We start from the raw sequence: 19,407 nt of genomic DNA on the forward strand, positions 1-19,407 counted from the left end.
TTAACGGCGGACCTGTGAATTGTTCATCCGGTTTGTCTTGCCTTCTGGGTTGAGCGCCAGGGGCGCTTTTGATAGTGTAGACTAAGTCGTGCTTTCTCTTACTTCCTTCATTTTTATGTTTTATCCTTCGTGCTCGTATTAGTGTTAGCATACACTCTGATCGATTACGATTCAACACGTTGAGTTAAGTGTTTCGAGTGCATAGATAAATACAGTAACTTTCCATTTTGTTATTAATTTATTTTATTTCTTTCACTTGGCCAGTATAATCACATCCCATCCTCCATCATTAAACCTCCAGAGCTCATATCAAACATATTCAATGAGAGGGGCTGTCTGGCCATCCATCCATCTAGAATATCATATGCCCCTGATGGACTGAGATAGCCCTCAAATCCTGGATCTAGTGCCTCTTGGAAAATATCAGCTTGAAATGAAGGATGGCCGTTGCTATCCGCCTGTTGCAAGGAGTCGTCATGTGGGTTGTAAATCCCTAAAACCGAATTTTCGGATTTTGACAGTTTTTTCGCGACCTGAGCGAAAGTGCTGCATATTTGATACAGACGTCTAGATGCTTGTGATGCTTCTCGGAAATTCTTGAGAGTGTTTACCACGTCATCGAGAAGTTGAAGGTCTTCTGGGTTATTTGCTGCTACGGCGTGGAAGAATGTCACGATGAAAGGCGTGAACGATGAGAAGAGAAGAACCCTTGAATGAGGTAGTTAGCCACTGACAAAGCGATAGACGGAATGGGAATTAAACAAACCAGTTAACATAATCGGCATCCGATAGAAGATCTGCCTCTTGATACTGTGGGAAACAGCAGAGATGAGATTTCAAACTAAGACGCGCTGCTTGGAAGCAGCGTGAATTAATATCTGCGCCTGGATCTGACGATTTCGAGGCGCGGTAGAGGGTTGTCATGGTTGAGTAGAACATTATATCCCAATTACCGCGGGTCAAATGGAAGACCTGCTGGTGGCAGACCTCACTCGCGTCAATCTAAAACCATTGTCAGAATAATGAGATTTAAATTGTTACAAATCGGAAAGATGTCACTCACACTTATCAGCTCCTTGTGCCATTCTTCCAGAGCGGACGAGAGACCATCGATCTCCTGAGCTCGCTCAAACAAAGATTTTGTGACTGTCACTGGTGAATACAGAGCGGTATAGATTTGCCCCTGGAGACTTGCGATCTTGATACCGAGGATAAAAGATTGATCCCAGGGACGCAGACCTACATCTGTAGGAAGCGAGGGATATCGCGTATCGACCTCGGAGTCCTGTATTTGGCATGCTCTCCCCAGCAGAAGAGAATTGTTTTTATCAAAGATATACACTGTCCAGAACAAACGACGAACGTTCTCGGCATCCCTATCGGTAAGCTTTTGGTACGTGCTGTGGCGGTGGTACCCTAATGTTTTGCAGTGGATTGCAGCGGCCGATAAAAGGTTGCAGTATAAGAAGGGCTTAGCCTCTCCTTGAGCTTTGATGGCCTGTATCGTAAGTTAGCTCTTTTTCCGCATTTTGATTGAACACGAGGACCACCTTACACCCATTGTCAAAGCGAGTATATTCTCAAAAGATGGCACGGCCATCACGTCGTAGGTCTCTAGCCCGACGATAAAATTCCGTTCACATTGCTCTAGGTTAGCTTTGAAATCGAAGTCGTGACAAAGTGGATCCTTGATCGCCATGTACTCTTTGAGGAGATAGTAGAGGATCCCATGCATGCTGGTAACTTGGCCGATGCTTGTTGAGGCCATGGGAAAATACACTTTCTGGCAGAGATTCTCCACAAACTCCAGGTCTGTCACTGCATAGGAGGATAGAAATATAGGGCGACGTGCTTTAAAATAAGATTATTAGATCATCATGTTGGCAGCCGGGGGATAAAGAACACACTCTTGAATCCTTGCAATATACCAATCACCAGGGAAGTGGGCAAAAGTTTCATATTCGGGATCGAGCGGGAGGTCGAGTGGCGAAAAGAATAAGCTTCATTTGTAGGCATAGAATGGAGTAGGCCCCTCAGGTGGCTCAATGATTCTTGAAGACTGGATGGGTCGTCTGGGCTGTTCTTGGAGGCCCTTTCGATGGCTTCACGGGCCTGGACAGATTGAGTAGCAAATGATGAGCCACCTTGAAATAGTGCACTCTCTTCAATTGCTGGATTTGTCCTGTCCTCAAGCTCTGGGCCAGACGTGTTTGGTCTAGGAGATATTCTCGAAGGCTGTGCGGTGGAATTGACAGATTTTGCTTCGAGGCTGTGAAGACGCTTTTCGAGGTTCTCAATGTTTATCTCTCTATTTGGCATAAGTTTAGATATTTCCTAGGTCTTGCGAGTATCCGTGCTCACAGATGTCTTATCCTGTCGGTCTTGGTGCTATTCTCCGGTTTGTCTTGGGCGTTCCGACAAGAAATTTGAGAGTTCCGGCAGTTAGAGCAAGGAACTGTGCGATCACAGCGTATCTATTATTGCTTTACTTAGCTGTATATCTCAAACAAAGCATGAGAACAAGCTTACCTTGCGTACCTTGCATCCTTCGCACTATACAGATCGTCAGCCATGGTCTGAATTTTAACGACCCAATAGTGGTAAGCCCATACCGCCCGAGGAACCGATGAAAGCCGCTGTTTTCTAGCTCGAATCGTTTCTCTATTTTCCATGTCGAATGTTGTGCCAAGTCAATAAACTGATAGGAGAAAAGAATAAGTCACTTCGCGGCCGCGGGCCCGCGGGCCCGACAACCCGCTTACGAATGCCAAGACTGGCGGTGCCATCAGCTTCAAAGTTAGTTTCCTCTATATCAAGATTTCACCGCCAAGGTTACCGCTTCACCCATCTCTTTTTCATAGTACAACCCCTTCTTGCTCTACCTGTCTCTATGAAACTTATTCGACATATAAATAACTCAAGATACTGCAAAGCTGTCAAAACGAGAGGTCGAAGTAAGGTAAAAACAATGCTTAAAACCGTACGCTAATTGTGAGGGTCTAGCGTGTAGAATGTTTTGTCGGTATATTTTGGAGATCGTACTCCATACGTGGTATTGATATACGAATGACATAAGACTATATTAATGTTGCAATTATATAGGCGATAGAGTGGCTTTTAAGAGGACTGCATTCAGATTGCCGGGCTTGAACTATGAAATCTCAGCCTCTGACTGAAGCTCATCAAAGTATCTTGCTTGTCTATCAAAATGTTGGAAGTAATATCTCGGGCGTACGCCCCGCTGTTTAATGGTTTTTTTTTTTTTTACAGAATAATTCTGCCTAGTGGGACTGTAGGTGCCCTTTTATAGCTCAACCTGTGCTGAGGTTTTCTGCTTGTCACCTACACCTTCCAAGAAACCAGCATTTAGGATAAGATCAATCGCCATGTCGGTATGTGTCCTCTTTAAACGAGCCAAAATGTCTTGACTGACCCCTCTTAGCTTCCTTCTGGGTATGTCAGCGAATTATTTACAGATCCTGCTCTGGTTTACCTCCTTCAAACTCACTCATAATCTGAACAGGGTCACTGTCACGAACGAATGTATGACAGATTTCAGTGCACTTCGGTCAGCAAGAGGATCAAACAAGCCAAGATTCATCATCTACAAAATCACAGACGATTACCAGTCCGTTGTCACGGAAGAGTCATCTACCGAACAAGACTACGAAGCTTTTCGCAGCAAGCTTGTCTCATCAGTCGATAGTGCGGGAAATCCTTCTCCTCGCTATGCAGTCTACAATGTTGAATACGATCTTGGTCTTGAAGGGAAACGGTATCGTTGGATTGTCATCATCTTGACGGTGGCTACTAACGTATATTACAGGTCTAAAATCGTCTTCATCACCTGGGTTCCTAAGGAAACCTCTACAAAGGCAAGCTAGGGCATTATCCTTTCTATTGATGCCCCGTTTTAATGCCTTCTCTTTCAGGTCCGAATGATATATGCAAGCACTAAAGAGCAGGTGCGGAAATTCCTTGATGTCAAGGCGTCTATTCACGCAGACGAGCCCGACGAAATTGAATGGCAGACGGTTTTGAAGGAGGTTTCTGGTGGCATGGCATGATATATACTATCTTGTGTATAGAAATAGCCTATATCTATGTATCTATGTATGCATTCCAAATGATTGATGCGAATATATTTCAGGTTTGACTATCTACGTATGAGAGAAGGTAGCTCCTGACCGTATAAAAAGACAACAGTGGGTTCAAGTCCATGGATCAATTCATCACCATGTCCTCTAGCTTTTAAAGTGGACTCTGTTAGATGTGTAGCTAGCATTTCCCGGTACTTGTTCATGTAATAGTACTTCTAAACAAGGCTTAAAAGGAGACCAAAAGGAAATACAATGGAGTCAAAGAGACATTGAATGATGTTCTTTCACTTAACTTATGGAGAATTACCATCACTAGTGGCAATGTTTACACAATCGTGGCCCTTTGTCGACTCCACTATATTGGTATGCTCGGGGGAACGGGCCCGCGGGCCAGAATGGATCAATTTCACTGAAAGCTCCTTTAAAAGCAAACAATCCCAGTATAGTCTACCTCCTCAACATCTTTCTTCTGCCAGATATACCCAAACAATGTCTTTCTCAAATTTTGAGCGCCTGACACCGCTAGACCTGATCATGCCAAAGGTCTACATCGCAACGATTTTGACATTCGAGACAACAGAATCGTCTCTAACCCTCCAAAGTGCCTTCCAAAAAGGCCTGGAAAAACTCGCAACCCAGATCCCATGGGTATCAGGCCGAGTGTTTCCAACAAACCAGAAAAACAAGGCTTCCCTTGAAATGCGTTGGAATCAAAACACCACACCCGCCTTGATCGACAAAGGCATCCTCGATAGATCATACAAAGAGCTATCAGCCAACGGCATGCCTCCCTCATCTATCCCGCGAAACCTCCGCCCAGTTTCAGATATGGTCGAGCACAACCCAATAGAACAAGGCGCCCCCGTTTTCGCCGCGAGCATCTTCCGATTCGGAGACGGAGAGGGAATCGGTCTATACATCTGTATGCATCACAATGTCGTTGATGCAGCTGGCCTCTTTGAGACCGTGAAGCTATGGGCACAGAATACCACACAAACTGCAGCCTCTTCTTCATTCTGTGACCAGTCCCTCAGTTCCCTGGGTAGAGTGACTCGACTCTCAGAAGCGCTCTCCTCCGATTTACATTCAGTATCGACTCATTCACTCGATGATCTCTTCGCTTCGCATCCGGAATACTCTAGAGCACCACTGACACTCCCGTCTGAATTTCCCTCGTGCACAACGAAAGTCTTCGCCATCCCCATGCTGCATATCGATATTATCAAACACCGTCTTGGAAATTATATGTCAACGACTCCAACGACGAATACGCTAGTCTGTGCACTTGTCTGGTCTGCAATTACAAATGCACGCATGCAGCGTGATCCAGCACTCGAATTGAAGTACAGTCGCTTGGTTACAGCAGTTAACGGGCGACGCCGTCTCGGAGCGAACAAAAAATTCCCAGCAGAGAACCCATACTTTGGTAATATGGTTCTATACGCTCTGGCAATCATTCAGGGCAAGGATTTGAGTGTGTTTAATAATCCAGGCTCAACTTCATTCAAATCACTTGCCGAATTGTGTGAAGTGATTGCTGAATCACAGTCGCCTGCTCGTGTCAATTCCAGATATGTGGCCGAAGTCCATCAGCTTGTTGAGTCGGTAGATGATTACAGATCCGTTTTTGTTGGCTGGGATCTCTTCGAATCGAAGGATTTGACTATGACCAGCTGGGCGGATCTTAATTTCTATGGATTGGAATTTGGATTGGGACTTGGAACACCAGAGTTTGTGCGTGTTCCTTATACTGAGGCTGACGGGGTTGGGCTTGTTTTGCCTAGGCGGGCATGTCAGATGGATGACATTGGGGGTGGAGAGGTTGTGGAGGTTATGGTTATGCTGCGTCGGGATGATATGGTTATTTTGGAGGAGGGTGGGTTGTGTGGTTCTTTCTTGTAGAGTTACTAGAAATAAGAATTTCTTGTCTAGTATATCATACTGAGGAGGCCGACTACAGAGTAGACTACTATGCTAATTGACGACAAATCGACTGGGAAGATGGCTCATACTGAAGCACCATGTTAGTGGAATTTACATACTTTAGTCTGTTCAATCTCTCCAATCTGCCATGTCAGATACAAAATATATTAATTCTTCACACCTCTGGCAATTATTTGATCATCCGGATCCTCTGTTCAAACATCGTAAACCGAAATGGCTCGTCAAACACTATATACCCTCAAAGCTTGAAAAGGTAAGGGGCACCTGACACCCAGCCCGAAGCTTCCCCGCCACTCTTCAACTTCCCGCCAACATACCTCATTCCTAGCTTTGCTTTTAGCTTATAAAACTTCACAAACTACATAAGCTCATTCTAATCCTGCATCTTTTGTTACAGTCGCATATCGGTCTTTATCATCTAGCTTAGCAAGGACTTGTTTCTACCCCTCTTTCGATGTCGGTCAATACCAGACAGACCTCATCATCTCCTCCCGTACAGGAACCGGAACAAGAGACACAAAAGTCCGTGGGAATATTTTGTCGCCCAGATCAAATTGCCATGTTCGCAAGAGTAACATCTTACCCGCCGCTGGGGCAACTGACCAATATCCGAAGATCCGAGGATGATGCGGTGAGTATTGAGTTATCATTCGCCCCGATGTGTCTCGAGCACCAGCTTGCTTCGCTGCTGGAAAATGAAGTATATTCTAATGATAGCAGTTATTTTTCACGGTTATAATCGAATCCAGCAGCTCATTTCCCCCACAGTGTTGGGATGCGCAAATCTGGCATAACATTACCAATTCCGAATGGACAGCTCTGCCACTGCTAGAATGTCAGTCTGAACAGACAAGACAATTGAATGGTATTGATAGCAGCCATCATTACCATCGCCATGTACGCTCTGCCAAGATCTCCCTGCCCGGCACAGGAGGTCACGCTCAATTTACAGTACGTTTTCGAACTAGCCCAGATGAGGAATGGCAATGGGCCAACCAGAAGCATGCTGTCAGCGATGGCGAGATTGTTTACTGCTCAATGGACTCTGGGCTTTGTCATTCCGCAGACACGGGTCCCTCCGCTCGAAGTCCTTTGGAGGAGATTGCCAAATATATCACCAATTTCTCCGATAAACTGCAAATTCAGCCGCGGAGGAGTGAAGCTCCGGGCTCGAAGCTTTGGGATATATCAGGAGGTATTGATCCGAGCCAAGAAGGAAAATCAAACATTAAATATGTGACGCTTGGTACACCATTATCAGTGTTGAGATATTTTTCCCTTGTTCGGGTATGGAGTCCATGGCTGGGCCCTAGACATGGCACATCCAAATTCCGCCTCAATGAGGATGTAATGCTCTGCTCATTTCTCAGGAGTGATGGAGCCCATCTGGTTCTGCTGGCTGTATCCGGAGTCAATGATGTCTTGACGATCCTTCAATCTGGTGATGATGGCGAAATTATCATCAAAGCAAAAAGTGACAACGAGGGTACATCGGAATTCCACATTTTGGTTGCAGTTGCCGAGGAATTCGAGATCGCTATGTCCGCAGTGATGTACGAGGCCCGCAAGGTTGTCAAGCCGTTCGCCGATCCAGCGGATGCAGATTTGGAAGATCAAGTTCCGTTATCTCCACCCGGTGATGATGAGGTTCTCGTGGAGAAAGACCCAAGTGTCCAATTTCTCGCCCAGTGGTACGATGGTCTTACATACTGTACTTGGAATGCGCTTGGTCAAGATCTTACAGAACAAAAGATCTTGAATGCTTTGGCGGAATTGAAGTCGAATGGTATTCAAATAGCCAATCTTATCATCGACGATGGCTGGCAAGCCAATGACAATGAGGGCCAGTCTCAATTCAAGAGGGGCTTGTGTAATTTTGAAGCCCATTTGGAAGGTTTCCCAAAAGGATTGAAACACACAGTGGGATTAATTCGCGATGCCAATCCCAAAATCGAGCACATCGCAGTTTGGCACGCCTTGTTCGGGTATTGGGGTGGTATCTCACCAGAAGGCGATTTAGCCAAAAAATATAAGACAAAGGAAGTGAAGATCAAAGATCCCACCCCTAATGGTCCTGTTGAACAGAATCTCCCCGATGGCAAGATTCTTGTCATCGATCCCGATGATGTACAGACTTTCTACGATGACTTCTATAGTTATCTGGACTCCACAGGTATAGATTCAGTCAAGGCTGATTCACAGTTCTTTATCGATCTTCTTGAAGAACCAGAGGACCGCAGACGGTTCATGACCTCTTACCAAGATGCATGGTCAATTGCCTCTCTCAGACATTTCAGCACACGTTCAATCTCATGCGGATCAATGACGCCCCAAATCATATTTCATTCACAACTTCCTAACAACAAACCCACCATACCGCTCCGCAACTCAGATGACTTCTTTCCCGAAATACCCGCTTCGCACCCATGGCATGTATTCTGCAATGCACATAATTCACTTCTCACTCGATATCTGAATGTAGTCCCAGACTGGGATATGTTTCAAACCAGCCATCCATATGCCTCCTTCCACGCTGCCGCAAGATGTGTATCAGGTGGACCGATCTACATCACCGACCAACCGGGAAAGCATGACCTGGACTTGCTTAACCAGATCACGGCGCCAACTGTCAACGACATCACCATCATCTTGCGTCCCAGTGTCATTGGACGCACTATTGACACTTACCACGGCTACAATGAAGGAAACATTTTGCGAGTAGGGAGTTACACCGGCTGGGCGAGAACCGGAAGTGGAATATTGGGTCTGTTCAATATTACATCTAGCGAAGCCTCGACAATGATATCGCTAATGGACTTCCCCGGAATCCACGATGACTCTCAAGGGTACTACATTGTCCGTGCACACAGCAGTGGAAAAGTATCCGCTCGCATGCGACCAATTGACCAAGACTCCCTGGTCTCAATCATTCTAGATCAAAAGGGATGGGAGATTCTGACTGCCTATCCAACCCAATCTTTCACGCTGAAGAACCACCAAGGTGGAAATGGCTCTCTCGAACGAACGACCCATGTTGCCGTACTTGGCCTGTTGGGCAAGATGACGGGTGCGGCGGCTGTAGTCATGTCTGATATATTCATTGCCGAGAACGGGCGTCTGAGAATTGACATCAGACTCAAGGCTCTTGGGGTAATTGGAATTTACATGTCCGATCTCCCAGAGAGGACTATCGCTCAGGACTTCATGGTCATGATTCAGGGAAAGCCAATCCCCAAGAAAACTGTTTGGAAGGAAGGAGGGAAGGATGTGAATGTGCTCGCGATTGATGTTTTGACTGCTTGGAAAACAATGAAATTGGATAGTGGATGGAGTAACGAAGTTTTCGTTCAGGTTTTTGTCGGATGAGCCCACAGCAGGCTTTTTAGAGACTACCAATCACTCAATATTTTTCTTTCTGCTCTTGTATTCTTGGAATCTCTATCGATGCATAGTTTCTGCAGTGGATGAAGTCCTAACTGCGAACTGACTAGGGTGCAACAAAGACCTGGTGTGTTAATTGTAACAGGTGATTTCGTAACACCTGTGCGTGCAATGTATGCTACGTTGCCTAAAATGAAAAGCATCCAAATTCGAGAGTTTTTCATGTATTATACCTCTATGCAAGAAGAATATTGGTTAAGAAGCAGCTGCACGGTGTGATATAGATCTGTTCATCGACACCTGAGGCACGAAACACTACCTAAATCAGAATAGATCGACAACCCGGCGATAAGCCCCGGACTATCAATACTCCGGACTTATCGAAAGAATCTCGGAGCTATTCTGTATTGACTCCGTCCAGAGTCCGGTCCATTGCAGCCCTTTTCACCCGTATATCCCCTCGAAAACCGGTCCGATGAGGCCACAATCGGTCCCCCTTCGCCAGGCGGCTCTTCGCAACTTAATTACCCCCCAACGATGTCTAGGCGGAGCGCGCAATTTCGCCGCCGCAACAGCGAGTCCGCTGCGCGGTGACACCACTCGCCCGGCACTACTTGCTTTACAATCTGCGACCTGCTTTCAGCAGCAAAGATGGATTACTCAGAAATACATTCAGCGTATGAAAGATGGAGAGAAGGAATGGGCCGGCTTTGCGAAGGAGATCAAAGAAGGGAAGAGGAAGAATTTCGTGCAGCATTTGGAGGAGCGTGGTTTAATCCATGATGTTGTTGGGTATGTCACACCATGATTCAGCACTTTTCCTGCATCCACTCTTGTGAGTGTGATTGTTGATTCATATACTAACCTGGTTGGTCTTTTTGCAGAGAACGCGATTTGTTGCACAAGGTCTTTACGGAAAAGCGCGCAGGAATCTACGTTGGAATCGACCCTACGGCGCCTTCGATGCATATTGGACATATGTTGCCATTCATTGTCTTGGCTTGGGCGTACGTCTGGGGAATCCCGGTTACATTCTTGGTCCGTCGCCCATTCGTTCCACTCTCATTTGGAGGGTGTTCACTGACAGTCCACAGCTTGGCGGCGCCACATCTCGAGTTGGCGATCCCACCGGACGGTTAAAAGGTCGCGATGCGGTCCATTCCTCTATCAGAAAGGCCAACATGGCTAGCATGCACATGCAATTGAAGAAATTAGGCGTTAGCATCGAACATTACGGCAGGAGGCATGGATACGAGCGGCAACCGATGTGGAAGCGGGCATTGACGAATAACAACACCTGGTGGAACTCCATGCCGTTCCTTGAAGTTTTGCGTGACCTTGGTGCTTATATGCGAATTGGTCCCATGCTCGGCAGAGAGACGTGAGTTTTGCGAGATGGAAGGAGAAATATTCGTGTTTGCTAATATATCTACCAGTGTTAAGAACCGTCTCTCAAAGGGTGACGGCATGTCCTTTGCCGAGTTCTCCTATCCCCTTCTCCAGGCGTGGGATTGGTGGACGATGTTCCAAAAGGGCACTCAGGTGCAAGTTGGAGGCTCCGATCAATACGGAAACATCCTTTTCGGAATGGACGCAGTAAAGTCGATTAGTCGCAACACTGCCGACGAGCAACTTCGGAACCCTCTTGAGTCGGAACTCGATCATCCTATCGGTTTCACCACACCACTTCTAACAGCGTCAAACGGTGAAAAGTTTGGAAAGTCTGCTGGAAACGCCGTCTGGCTCGACAAGGACCTGACTTCCACCTTTGAACTGTACCAGTTCTTTGTCCGAACCCCTGACGACACTGTTGAGAAATACCTTAAGCTGTTCACTTTCATTCCCTTGCCCGAGATCGCCACTATCATGGAGGAGCAGAACAAGGACCCCTCAAAGCGCGTTGCGCAACATGCCCTCGCTTTTGACTTTGTTGAGCTCGTTCACGGCAAGGAGGAAGCTGATGCAGTGGCTATGCAACATCGCCAGCTTTTCCGTCCTCGATCATCTACTGGCGCCCCCACTCCTCTCCCTAAATCCTCTTCTCCTCCCTCAAGCCACGCCCAATCTCCTACCGCGGGCTTTGATAACCCGCAATCTGGCAACCCGTACGCGCCCCAAACGAACTTCGCGAATATGGGTGACATCAAAGTCACGCTGCCGAAATCTCTCGTGATCAATCAGCCATTTAACAGGGTTCTTTGGTCCGCTGGCATGGTCTCATCCAAGAGCGAAGGGCACCGCGTTATTGTCAACAATGGTGCTAAAGTTGGAAGCCGTCCCGGTGATAGTGGCCCCATGTCGGACGCGCTCTCCTTCACCCCTATTCGTCCATGGACTGCCGAGAAGACCCAGGAGTTTGTTCTTAACGACAACCTTCTTATGCTCAAGCTCGGTAAGTGGAAGTTCAAGGCCGTTCACATCGTGAGCGACGAAGAATTCCGCGCGCAAGGACTCACTGCTCCGGGCTGGGAGACTGAGGCAACCGAGCCGACCGAGTCGGAATAAGTGTATGAATCTCTACTAGATCTGTAATTTTACAATATCCCCTCTGTACAATATAAATATTACAGTTATTATACAATAAGACGGAATCATGTAGTTGTGCTGAAGTATACACGTCACGGGAATTGACAGGTCGAGTCTCGGCCACTTTACGCGTCGACGCGATCCGCGTTATCTTCTCCCACGCCCCCAGTTCCTTCACCCGTTCTAGTATACCATGCGCCGAGCATAAATATACGAGCAATTGAATCGAAATTCAATTGAAGACAAACCAAAAAAAATATCAACACAAGCAATGGCCAAAGAAACGGCCTCGTCCCCGACCGCAGGCACGCCGCCAACCGCCGCGCTCAAGAGGACAACCTCCAGTACCCAAAATATGAAAAGCCAGAAATCGATTCTGGGCTTCTTTCGGAAATCGTCCCCTGCTACTCCATCCAACAACCGCACTCGTGAACCTGCGTCTTCCCCGGCACAGAGAGCCGCTGAGACTCGTGGGAGCGCGCTGAAGCCGACACCGAAGGAGGGAAAGCGGAGCTTCTCAAGCTTCGCTCAGGATCTGACTCCTATTCCGAGCAGTGATATTCCCGTGCCGGATGAGGAGGATGGAAATGTGGATGAAGTGAAGGTACAATTTTTTTGTGTGTGTTTGTCTGTTCTTTCGTCGCTGATTGCATTGTTGTTTTGCAGACCACCCAACGTGAGGCACCTGACTCCACAATGTCTCCTTCGCGCAGAGTACGTATTAAGTGTTCTATGGCTCGCTTCATCCGTCTTGCTAACAGTGTTCCTAGGGAAAGAAGAAGATTAGCTACCAGGAGTCGGACTCCGAGGGAGAAGATGACGATGATGTGATCTTCAAACCCGGCCGCCGAGACAGAACTGGTGGACGTGCAGCCAAGCGGAGAAAGACATCACCAGAGAGTGAGGATGAGTTCCAAGAGGGTGCAGAGGATGTGGGATATTCCGACGACGGTATGCTATTGGCTTCGCATCTGTCTCGTTAGGAACGCAGCTGACATGGATATGGGTATAGAAATGGACGACTTCGTGGTTGCAGATGATTCGGACGAGGAAGTCGTATCCTCAAAGAAGCGCAAAAGACCCTCGACCCAACCGGCTCGAAAGCCAGCAGCCAAACAATCATCCGCTACAGCACCAGCGCCCCCCTCCCCAGTCGATGATCTCGATGTTGAAATTCCTGAGGGGACATCTGGGACAGCGAAAAAGTGGACTTTTGATCCGGAGAACAAAGAACCGCGCAAGGAACGTGAAGTCGTTGAAACCAAGAAACCGTCTAACCCGAAGAAGGAAAAGGCACACATGAAGGATCCAGACCAGCGATATTCATGGCTTGCCACTATCAAGGATATTGATGGAAACCCGAAGGGTCATCCTGATTACGATCCCCGTACGATCTATATCCCGCCGCTGGCTTGGTCGCGATTCTCTCCATTTGAAAAGCAGTACTGGGAGATCAAGCAGAAGTTCTGGGATACCGTGGTTTTCTTCAAGAAGGGAAAATTCTATGAGCTTTACGAAAACGATGCCACCATTGGACACCAGCTATTTGATCTCAAGCTCACTGACCGCGTGAACATGCGCATGGTCGGTGTGCCCGAGATGAGTTTGGACCACTGGGCCAACCAATTCGTGGCCAAGGGCTTCAAGATCGCTCGTGTTGACCAATCCGAATCTGCCCTGGGCAAAGAAATGCGTGAACGTGATGGCAAGAAGCCCGGAAAGGAAGATAAGATCATCAAGCGAGAACTTGCTAGTGTCCTCACGGCCGGTACCCTTGTGGAGGGTTCCATGCTTCAAGATGACATGTCTACCTACTGTGTTTCTATCAAGGAGGCTATCATCGATGACCTGCCTGCATTCGGAATCTCCTTTGTTGACACTGCAACAGGTCAGTTCTTCTTGTCTGAGTTTGTGGATGATGTCGACATGACAAAATTCGAGACTTTTGTCGCTCAGACTCGGCCGCAGGAGCTGTTGCTAGAAAAGGGCTGTGTTTCTCAGAAGGTTATGCGCATTCTGAAGAACAACACTGGACCCACGACCATTTGGAACATGATGAAATCTGGCAAAGAGTTCTGGGAATCAGATATCACAATTCGAGAGCTTGAGGCCAGTGACTATTTTGTCTCCGAAAATGATGAAAATATCACAGCCTGGCCAGAGGTTCTGCGCCAAGCACGCGAAAAGGAGCTCTTGATGTGTGCATTCGGCGCCTTGGTCTCATATCTGCGTCTGTTGAAGATCGAGCGGGACTTGATCACTATTGGCAACTTCACATGGTATGATCCCATCAAGAAGGCAACGAGTCTTGTGCTGGATGGTCAGACTCTGATCAACATGGAGATCTTCGCCAACTCGTTTGACGGTGGTTCAGAGGGAACTCTGTTCCAGCTCCTCAACCGCTGCATTACGCCCTTCGGCAAGCGAATGTTCAAGCAGTGGGTTTGTCATCCCTTGGTTGATGCAAAGAAGATCAACGCAAGACTCGATGCTGTTGATTCATTGAACGCCGATCCCAGCATTCGAGACCAGTTCTCTTCTCAGTTGACAAAGATGCCGGATCTGGAACGACTGATCTCTCGTATTCATGCTGGCAACTGTAAGGCTGCCGACTTTGTTCGTGTCCTAGAGGGCTTTGAACAAATTGATTACACTATGGGCCTGCTCAAGGAGAACGGCTCGACCTCCACCGAAGAAGGCATTATTGGGCAGTTGACAAACGCAATGCCCGATTTGGCTTCCCTCTTAGGATATTGGAAAACTGCCTTTGACCGCCCCAAGGCGAAGGAGAATGGAATTCTTGTCCCGGAATCTGGGGTCGAAGGAGACTTCGATGACTCTCAGGGGGTTATTGAGCAGCTGCACAAGGATCTCGACAACCTCTTGAAGAAAGCCCGCCGTGATTTGGGATCTTCTGCTATCTGCTTCCGCGACAACGGCAAGGAAATTTATCAACTGGAAGTTCCAATCAAGGTGAAGAACATCCCCAAGGATTGGAACCAAATGTCTGCAACCAAGCAGGTCAAGCGATACTACTTCCCTGAGCTTCGAAGCCTCATTCGCAAGTTGCAAGAGGCCCAGGAAACTCACGGCCAAATTGTCAAGGAGGTCGCCGGACGATTCCACGCTCGTTTCGACGAGCACTACAGCACTTGGCTGGCTGCTGTCAAGATCGTTTCCCAACTTGACTGTCTGATCAGTTTAGCTAAAGCTTCCGCGTCTCTTGGCCATCCCAGCTGCCGGCCAACCTTTGTGGACGATGAGCGAAGTGTTCTGGAGTTTGAAGAGCTTCGTCACCCGTGTCTCTTGTCCTCTGTCGAGGACTTCATTCCCAATGACATTCAGCTCGGTGGCAAGCATGCCAGCATTGATTTGCTGACAGGTGCCAATGCTGCCGGAAAGTCCACCGTGCTCCGCATGACCTGTGTTGCTGTGATCATGGCCCAGATCGGTTGTTACCTCCCCTGTCAGTCTGCTCGCCTGACTCCCGTTGACCGAATTATGTCCCGACTCGGTGCAAACGACAACATCTTCGCCGCTCAATCTACATTCTTCGTCGAATTGTCCGAGACCAAGAAGATCCTTTCTGAAGCTACACCCCGCTCTCTGGTTATTCTCGACGAACTTGGCCGAGGAACTAGCTCTTACGACGGTGTTGCCGTAGCCCAGGCTGTACTCCATCATATTGCCACCCACATCGGCGCCTTGGGCTTCTTTGCCACGCATTACCACTCCTTAGCCGCCGAATTCGAGAACCACCCCGAAATTGCACCCAAGCGCATGGCCATCCACGTCGACGATGCCGAGCGCCGCATCGCCTTCCTTTACAAACTGGAGAATGGTGTCGCAGAGGGCAGCTTCGGTATGCACTGCGCATCCATGTGCGGAATTCCAAGCAAGGTCATCGAATGTGCCGAAGACGCCGCCAAGCAATGGGAACATACCAGCCGCCTGAAGGAGAGCCTTGAGCGCCAGAAAGGCGGTGGCTATGTTGGTCTTGGCTGGTGGAGTGACGTTGCTTGGGCATTGCGCGAGTCTGTCACTGAAGAAGACTCCAATGCTGGCGATATCTCGGATCGTGGTTTGGATGTGTTGCTGAAAGCTATTGAGGCTTTGTAATGATATGCTAGATTGTTTCATCTTCTGTTCTCTATCTTTTCTTGCGTGCATCTTCATCATGTAGAGTTATGATGACTGCGTGTCAACCTTTCATTTTACCCCTTTTCTTGTGTCAACGTGGTACTTGTTTCCGATGTGTCGGTTCCATTGGCGTTAATGCCCTTGTTCGGTTATCTTACGGCGAAGTTTGATTATGCAGTTTATTATCTCTCAAATGAAGCATTTTCTGAGGAACCTATGTTAACTTGAATGCTCTTCTCTCGCTTTTCGCTGCAACACTATCTATTTTGTATTCTTTCCTGAAAGAGTTTCTAAAAAAGCCAAAGCAAGACGCCATTCAAACCACGCATCTAAATTGAATCCACCGACTTTGCAAATTGCTTCGTCATTCAACCCCAAGACCACTAGGCTCATGGCCTAATTCTTCAGCCTCATCGAACTAACTCTTGTTCACCACAGTCCACCCAGTTACTTCGTGACCGTGGCGTTCGTTAGTATGACCACCCAAGTGCCCAAGCAAGGCATCATCAGTAGTCCTGACATCTTCATTGCCCTTTCCGGGCTTCAATTTTGTAGTACCGCATGTTCGAGTAACCTTTTCGGTGCTGATGGGTTCGAGGCTAGCATGAGAAAGTTGATTGACGACCTCTTCTTCAAGTGGTCTAGCAGGGGATTTAAGGCTTTTGGGGCTTGCGCGGTTCTTCACCTTAGCCTGGTGAGTCGAAGCATGGATCTCTGTAGGCACATAGCTCTCTTTGTTCTTCTCGATTGACTCATAATTCACATGAGTGATGTCCACATTGGCCCTCCTGGTCTTCTTGGGTTGCTTTGCACTCGAAGGGTTCCCCCTAATCTTAGTATGGCCACTGTTTTCGAGCTCTCCATGAGATGTTCGATCGTCAACATCCTCTTCTGTCGTTCTCTCTTGATACATGACTGTTGAACTCGCGAACTTCTTGGGCATTGCGTGAAGAGGTGAACTATCGTCATCGGTTGATAGCCACTCATCATCAGCTTCCTCAACTGACGTATCCTTCGAGATGCTGGTCTCGTCGGTAGGGATTGAATGGGTCTCTTGTGTTTTGTTTTGACGATTATCCTCTCCTGGAGGTGCATTTCCAATACTCGCACGAGAGGGCTGATTTGTCAACTCCTCTAGTTCGCTCTTTGAGATCCTCCTGCGCTTAGAAGTGGGAGGCGTTTCATATGATTCCGTGGAAATCAGCCCATCCTCTGCATCTGAAGACTTCTGGGGCATTTCAACAGAATGATGTCTTGGATGGAGGGGTGTAAACGATGGTGGCTGGACCGAGGACCAAGCAGTGAGCACGACGGCTGTCTCAGTCTGCTGCTGTTTTGAGCTTAGAGGATATCCGATATGGACTTTGAATCTACGTAGAAGACAAGTGATGTTAAAGACGCAGGAAAAGAAAAGAACAGGACCAAAGGTCGATTCACGTTCTATATCGCTAACTTGTTTCCCTTTGTTTTTCCCTTGTGGCTCTTGTGTATCGACAACCCAGAGTGAACAGCTCCTTTCTTGGGCCCAAGATATAGTAGTATGATTCCAAGTTCCGTTTCTTTCCTGAGTTCTTTTCCTTGGTTCCGAGAGCAACTGCGCCAACTGCTGTAGACCAGTGGAAGACGGATGGCGACGTGGGTATTGTTGAGTTCGAAAAAGGCGCGACGGGGACACGCAATCACAGAAACCTCTCGCAATGCTTGTAGCTCAGTGTATGGTCGTTTGAAGATAGGATGAAGCAGAAAAGTAACGGAGCTTGATCAAAACGCGGGATGAGGTAGGGCTTGGTGCGTACACGGGTGGAGGATGGCGTGGTAAAAACATCAGAGGCGGGGAATACGATGCGTGGTAAGAGGATTAACCCTTCGGGCGACGCACTAAATCCTGTCGTTTCAACCTCCCCTCATCAGGTCAAAGCTACTCTTTTAAGTTGACGCTCTGGAATATCGACAAAGGAATCTTTGGAGATGCTGCAGCTTTATTCCTCATTCTGCACGACATCGTTCTCTTTGTTTTCGTGTAAAACATGCGAGCAATCCGGCAACTGACTGGTCTCTGGGCTTTTCTTGTCGTCTGGCTAAATACCAACTCTCAACCTTCAGAGAAATAATTTGGCTGAAGGGATGATCAAAACAGTCTACCGTGGTCTACTGGCCTTACAATTTACAAATGGAAGCAGAGTAAGCAGCTCGATGGTATTTGATTCGGAGTGCTGTGGCTAGCTAATTGGTGCTCACCCACCAAAGCCCAACCTCACACATCCCTCAGCCCTTGCAATCGCCATTTCAAAAACAAAACCCATTCTGGTAGATAATACAAGCACGTTTGGTGCAGCAAAAACAAATTGGTATCATCCGATCCTCCTTTCATCGCGGAAGCAAAAATAGTTCACGCGCAGTAAGCATAACATAAAGAGAGCCTATTCCTCCTCAGTGGAACCCTCAGCGACAGTCTTGGCAGCCATCATGAGATGGCCAGTCATGGCGACTGTGCTGGGGTCATCGAAGCCGGTGGTGGGCTCATCCTTGACGGGAGCAGCGGACTCCTCGGCAGCGTCCTCAGTGTTGACCTCACCCTGGGCGGTCTGAGCGGTCGACTTCTTGACCCGCTTTCGAGCCGGGCCAGCCTTGGTGGGAGAGGTTGTGGGAGCACCAGCAGTCTCGAGGGCACGGGCGAGCTTGCGCTTGGCACTGCGGTAGAGAGTGGAAGCTGAGCTGGCTTTGAGGTTGGACCACTTTGCCATTTCCTCGTAGTTGGGCTGAATTGATGTTAGCATCTGAGACGATTTGGATTGATCTCGAGTACTTACAGCGCCTTGGTCATGGAAGATGTGGCCAAGGGCGAGGAGCCTCATCTCGGTCGCGTTGAGGGCAGAGAAGGGATCATCTTCGTTGCTGGATTTGGGGGGAGCCATTGTGCTGATCGTAGCAAAGGATGAGTAAGATGGATGGTTGTAGAAAGGGTAGACAAAACCGGATGAATATCTGGATTTGTGTGGGAAGAAGAAGGGTGTGGGATGTGGAGGAAAGATTTCTGGGGTGCGAAAGGTGAAATTTATGGCACAGGCTGACGCGACTACGAAACTGGAGCAATGAATCAAATGTGTTTTGCAAAGCTGTTGTGTTGAAGCGAGCACGTGCAAGAGTTGGAAAGAACGCGTCTAGCGCGTGGATGCAATCGAGGTCAACGGGTGGAAGTTAGGCTTTTCGGGGGATTGCTTGAATAGAAGCCCCTAACAGTCGCGTCTGAGGTGTCAAATGAGAGAGCGGTTCTTGACTTTTGACTTTTTGACTGCCTGGAGCTCCGCGTAGCAAC

General features: G+C 47.9%; 8 protein-coding genes across 8 annotated transcripts; 5 read left to right on the forward strand and 3 right to left on the reverse strand.

Moving 5' to 3' along the window:
• Positions 1-269: 269 nt before the first annotated feature.
• On the reverse strand, positions 270-2,573 carry N7511_006627 (fungal specific transcription factor domain-containing protein; the record flags this gene model as incomplete). The annotated part of the gene is made up of 6 exons (XM_057129004.1): positions 270-708; positions 767-1,002; positions 1,064-1,498; positions 1,556-1,851; positions 1,908-2,308; positions 2,539-2,573. 6 exons carry the CDS (start codon positions 2,571-2,573, stop codon positions 270-272), a joined length of 1,842 nt encoding a protein of 613 aa, XP_056983560.1.
• An 813-nt stretch (positions 2,574-3,386) lies between these two features.
• On the forward strand, positions 3,387-4,067 carry N7511_006628 (actin-binding ADF family protein; the record flags this gene model as incomplete). The annotated part of the gene is made up of 5 exons (XM_057129005.1): positions 3,387-3,392; positions 3,443-3,453; positions 3,524-3,775; positions 3,827-3,875; positions 3,933-4,067. 5 exons carry the CDS (start codon positions 3,387-3,389, stop codon positions 4,065-4,067), a joined length of 453 nt encoding a protein of 150 aa, XP_056983561.1.
• Positions 4,068-4,589: 522 nt separating this feature from the next.
• On the forward strand, positions 4,590-6,002 carry N7511_006629 (transferase family-domain-containing protein; the record flags this gene model as incomplete). Its single annotated transcript, XM_057129006.1, has 1 exon — positions 4,590-6,002. One exon carries the CDS (start codon positions 4,590-4,592, stop codon positions 6,000-6,002), a length of 1,413 nt encoding a protein of 470 aa, XP_056983562.1.
• A 496-nt stretch (positions 6,003-6,498) lies between these two features.
• Positions 6,499-9,410, forward strand: N7511_006630 (putative raffinose synthase protein Sip1; the record flags this gene model as incomplete). The annotated part of the gene is made up of 2 exons (XM_057129007.1): positions 6,499-6,744; positions 6,813-9,410. 2 exons carry the CDS (start codon positions 6,499-6,501, stop codon positions 9,408-9,410), a joined length of 2,844 nt encoding a protein of 947 aa, XP_056983563.1.
• Positions 9,411-9,900: 490 nt separating this feature from the next.
• On the forward strand, positions 9,901-11,930 carry N7511_006631 (tyrosine--tRNA ligase MSY1; the record flags this gene model as incomplete). The annotated part of the gene is made up of 4 exons (XM_057129008.1): positions 9,901-10,217; positions 10,310-10,463; positions 10,520-10,806; positions 10,862-11,930. 4 exons carry the CDS (start codon positions 9,901-9,903, stop codon positions 11,928-11,930), a joined length of 1,827 nt encoding a protein of 608 aa, XP_056983564.1.
• Positions 11,931-12,222: 292 nt separating this feature from the next.
• On the forward strand, positions 12,223-16,070 carry N7511_006632 (mismatch repair ATPase MSH6; the record flags this gene model as incomplete). Its single annotated transcript, XM_057129009.1, has 4 exons — positions 12,223-12,555; positions 12,618-12,665; positions 12,722-12,902; positions 12,943-16,070. The coding sequence occupies 4 exons, from the start codon at positions 12,223-12,225 to the stop codon at positions 16,068-16,070; spliced, it is 3,690 nt and encodes a 1,229-aa protein (XP_056983565.1).
• A 439-nt stretch (positions 16,071-16,509) lies between these two features.
• Positions 16,510-17,328, reverse strand: N7511_006633 (uncharacterized protein; the record flags this gene model as incomplete). The annotated part of the gene is made up of 1 exon (XM_057129010.1): positions 16,510-17,328. One exon carries the CDS (start codon positions 17,326-17,328, stop codon positions 16,510-16,512), a length of 819 nt encoding a protein of 272 aa, XP_056983566.1.
• A 1,183-nt stretch (positions 17,329-18,511) lies between these two features.
• N7511_006634 (uncharacterized protein) lies at positions 18,512-19,006 on the reverse strand (the record flags this gene model as incomplete). Its single annotated transcript, XM_057129011.1, has 2 exons — positions 18,512-18,850; positions 18,902-19,006. 2 exons carry the CDS (start codon positions 19,004-19,006, stop codon positions 18,512-18,514), a joined length of 444 nt encoding a protein of 147 aa, XP_056983567.1.
• Positions 19,007-19,407: the final 401 nt, after the last annotated feature.

The sequence above is a fragment of the Penicillium nucicola genome, assembly GCF_028828085.1.
Source record: "Penicillium nucicola strain IBT 29836 chromosome Unknown utg000006l, whole genome shotgun sequence".
In the NCBI taxonomy this organism is placed as follows: domain Eukaryota; kingdom Fungi; phylum Ascomycota; class Eurotiomycetes; order Eurotiales; family Aspergillaceae; genus Penicillium; species Penicillium nucicola.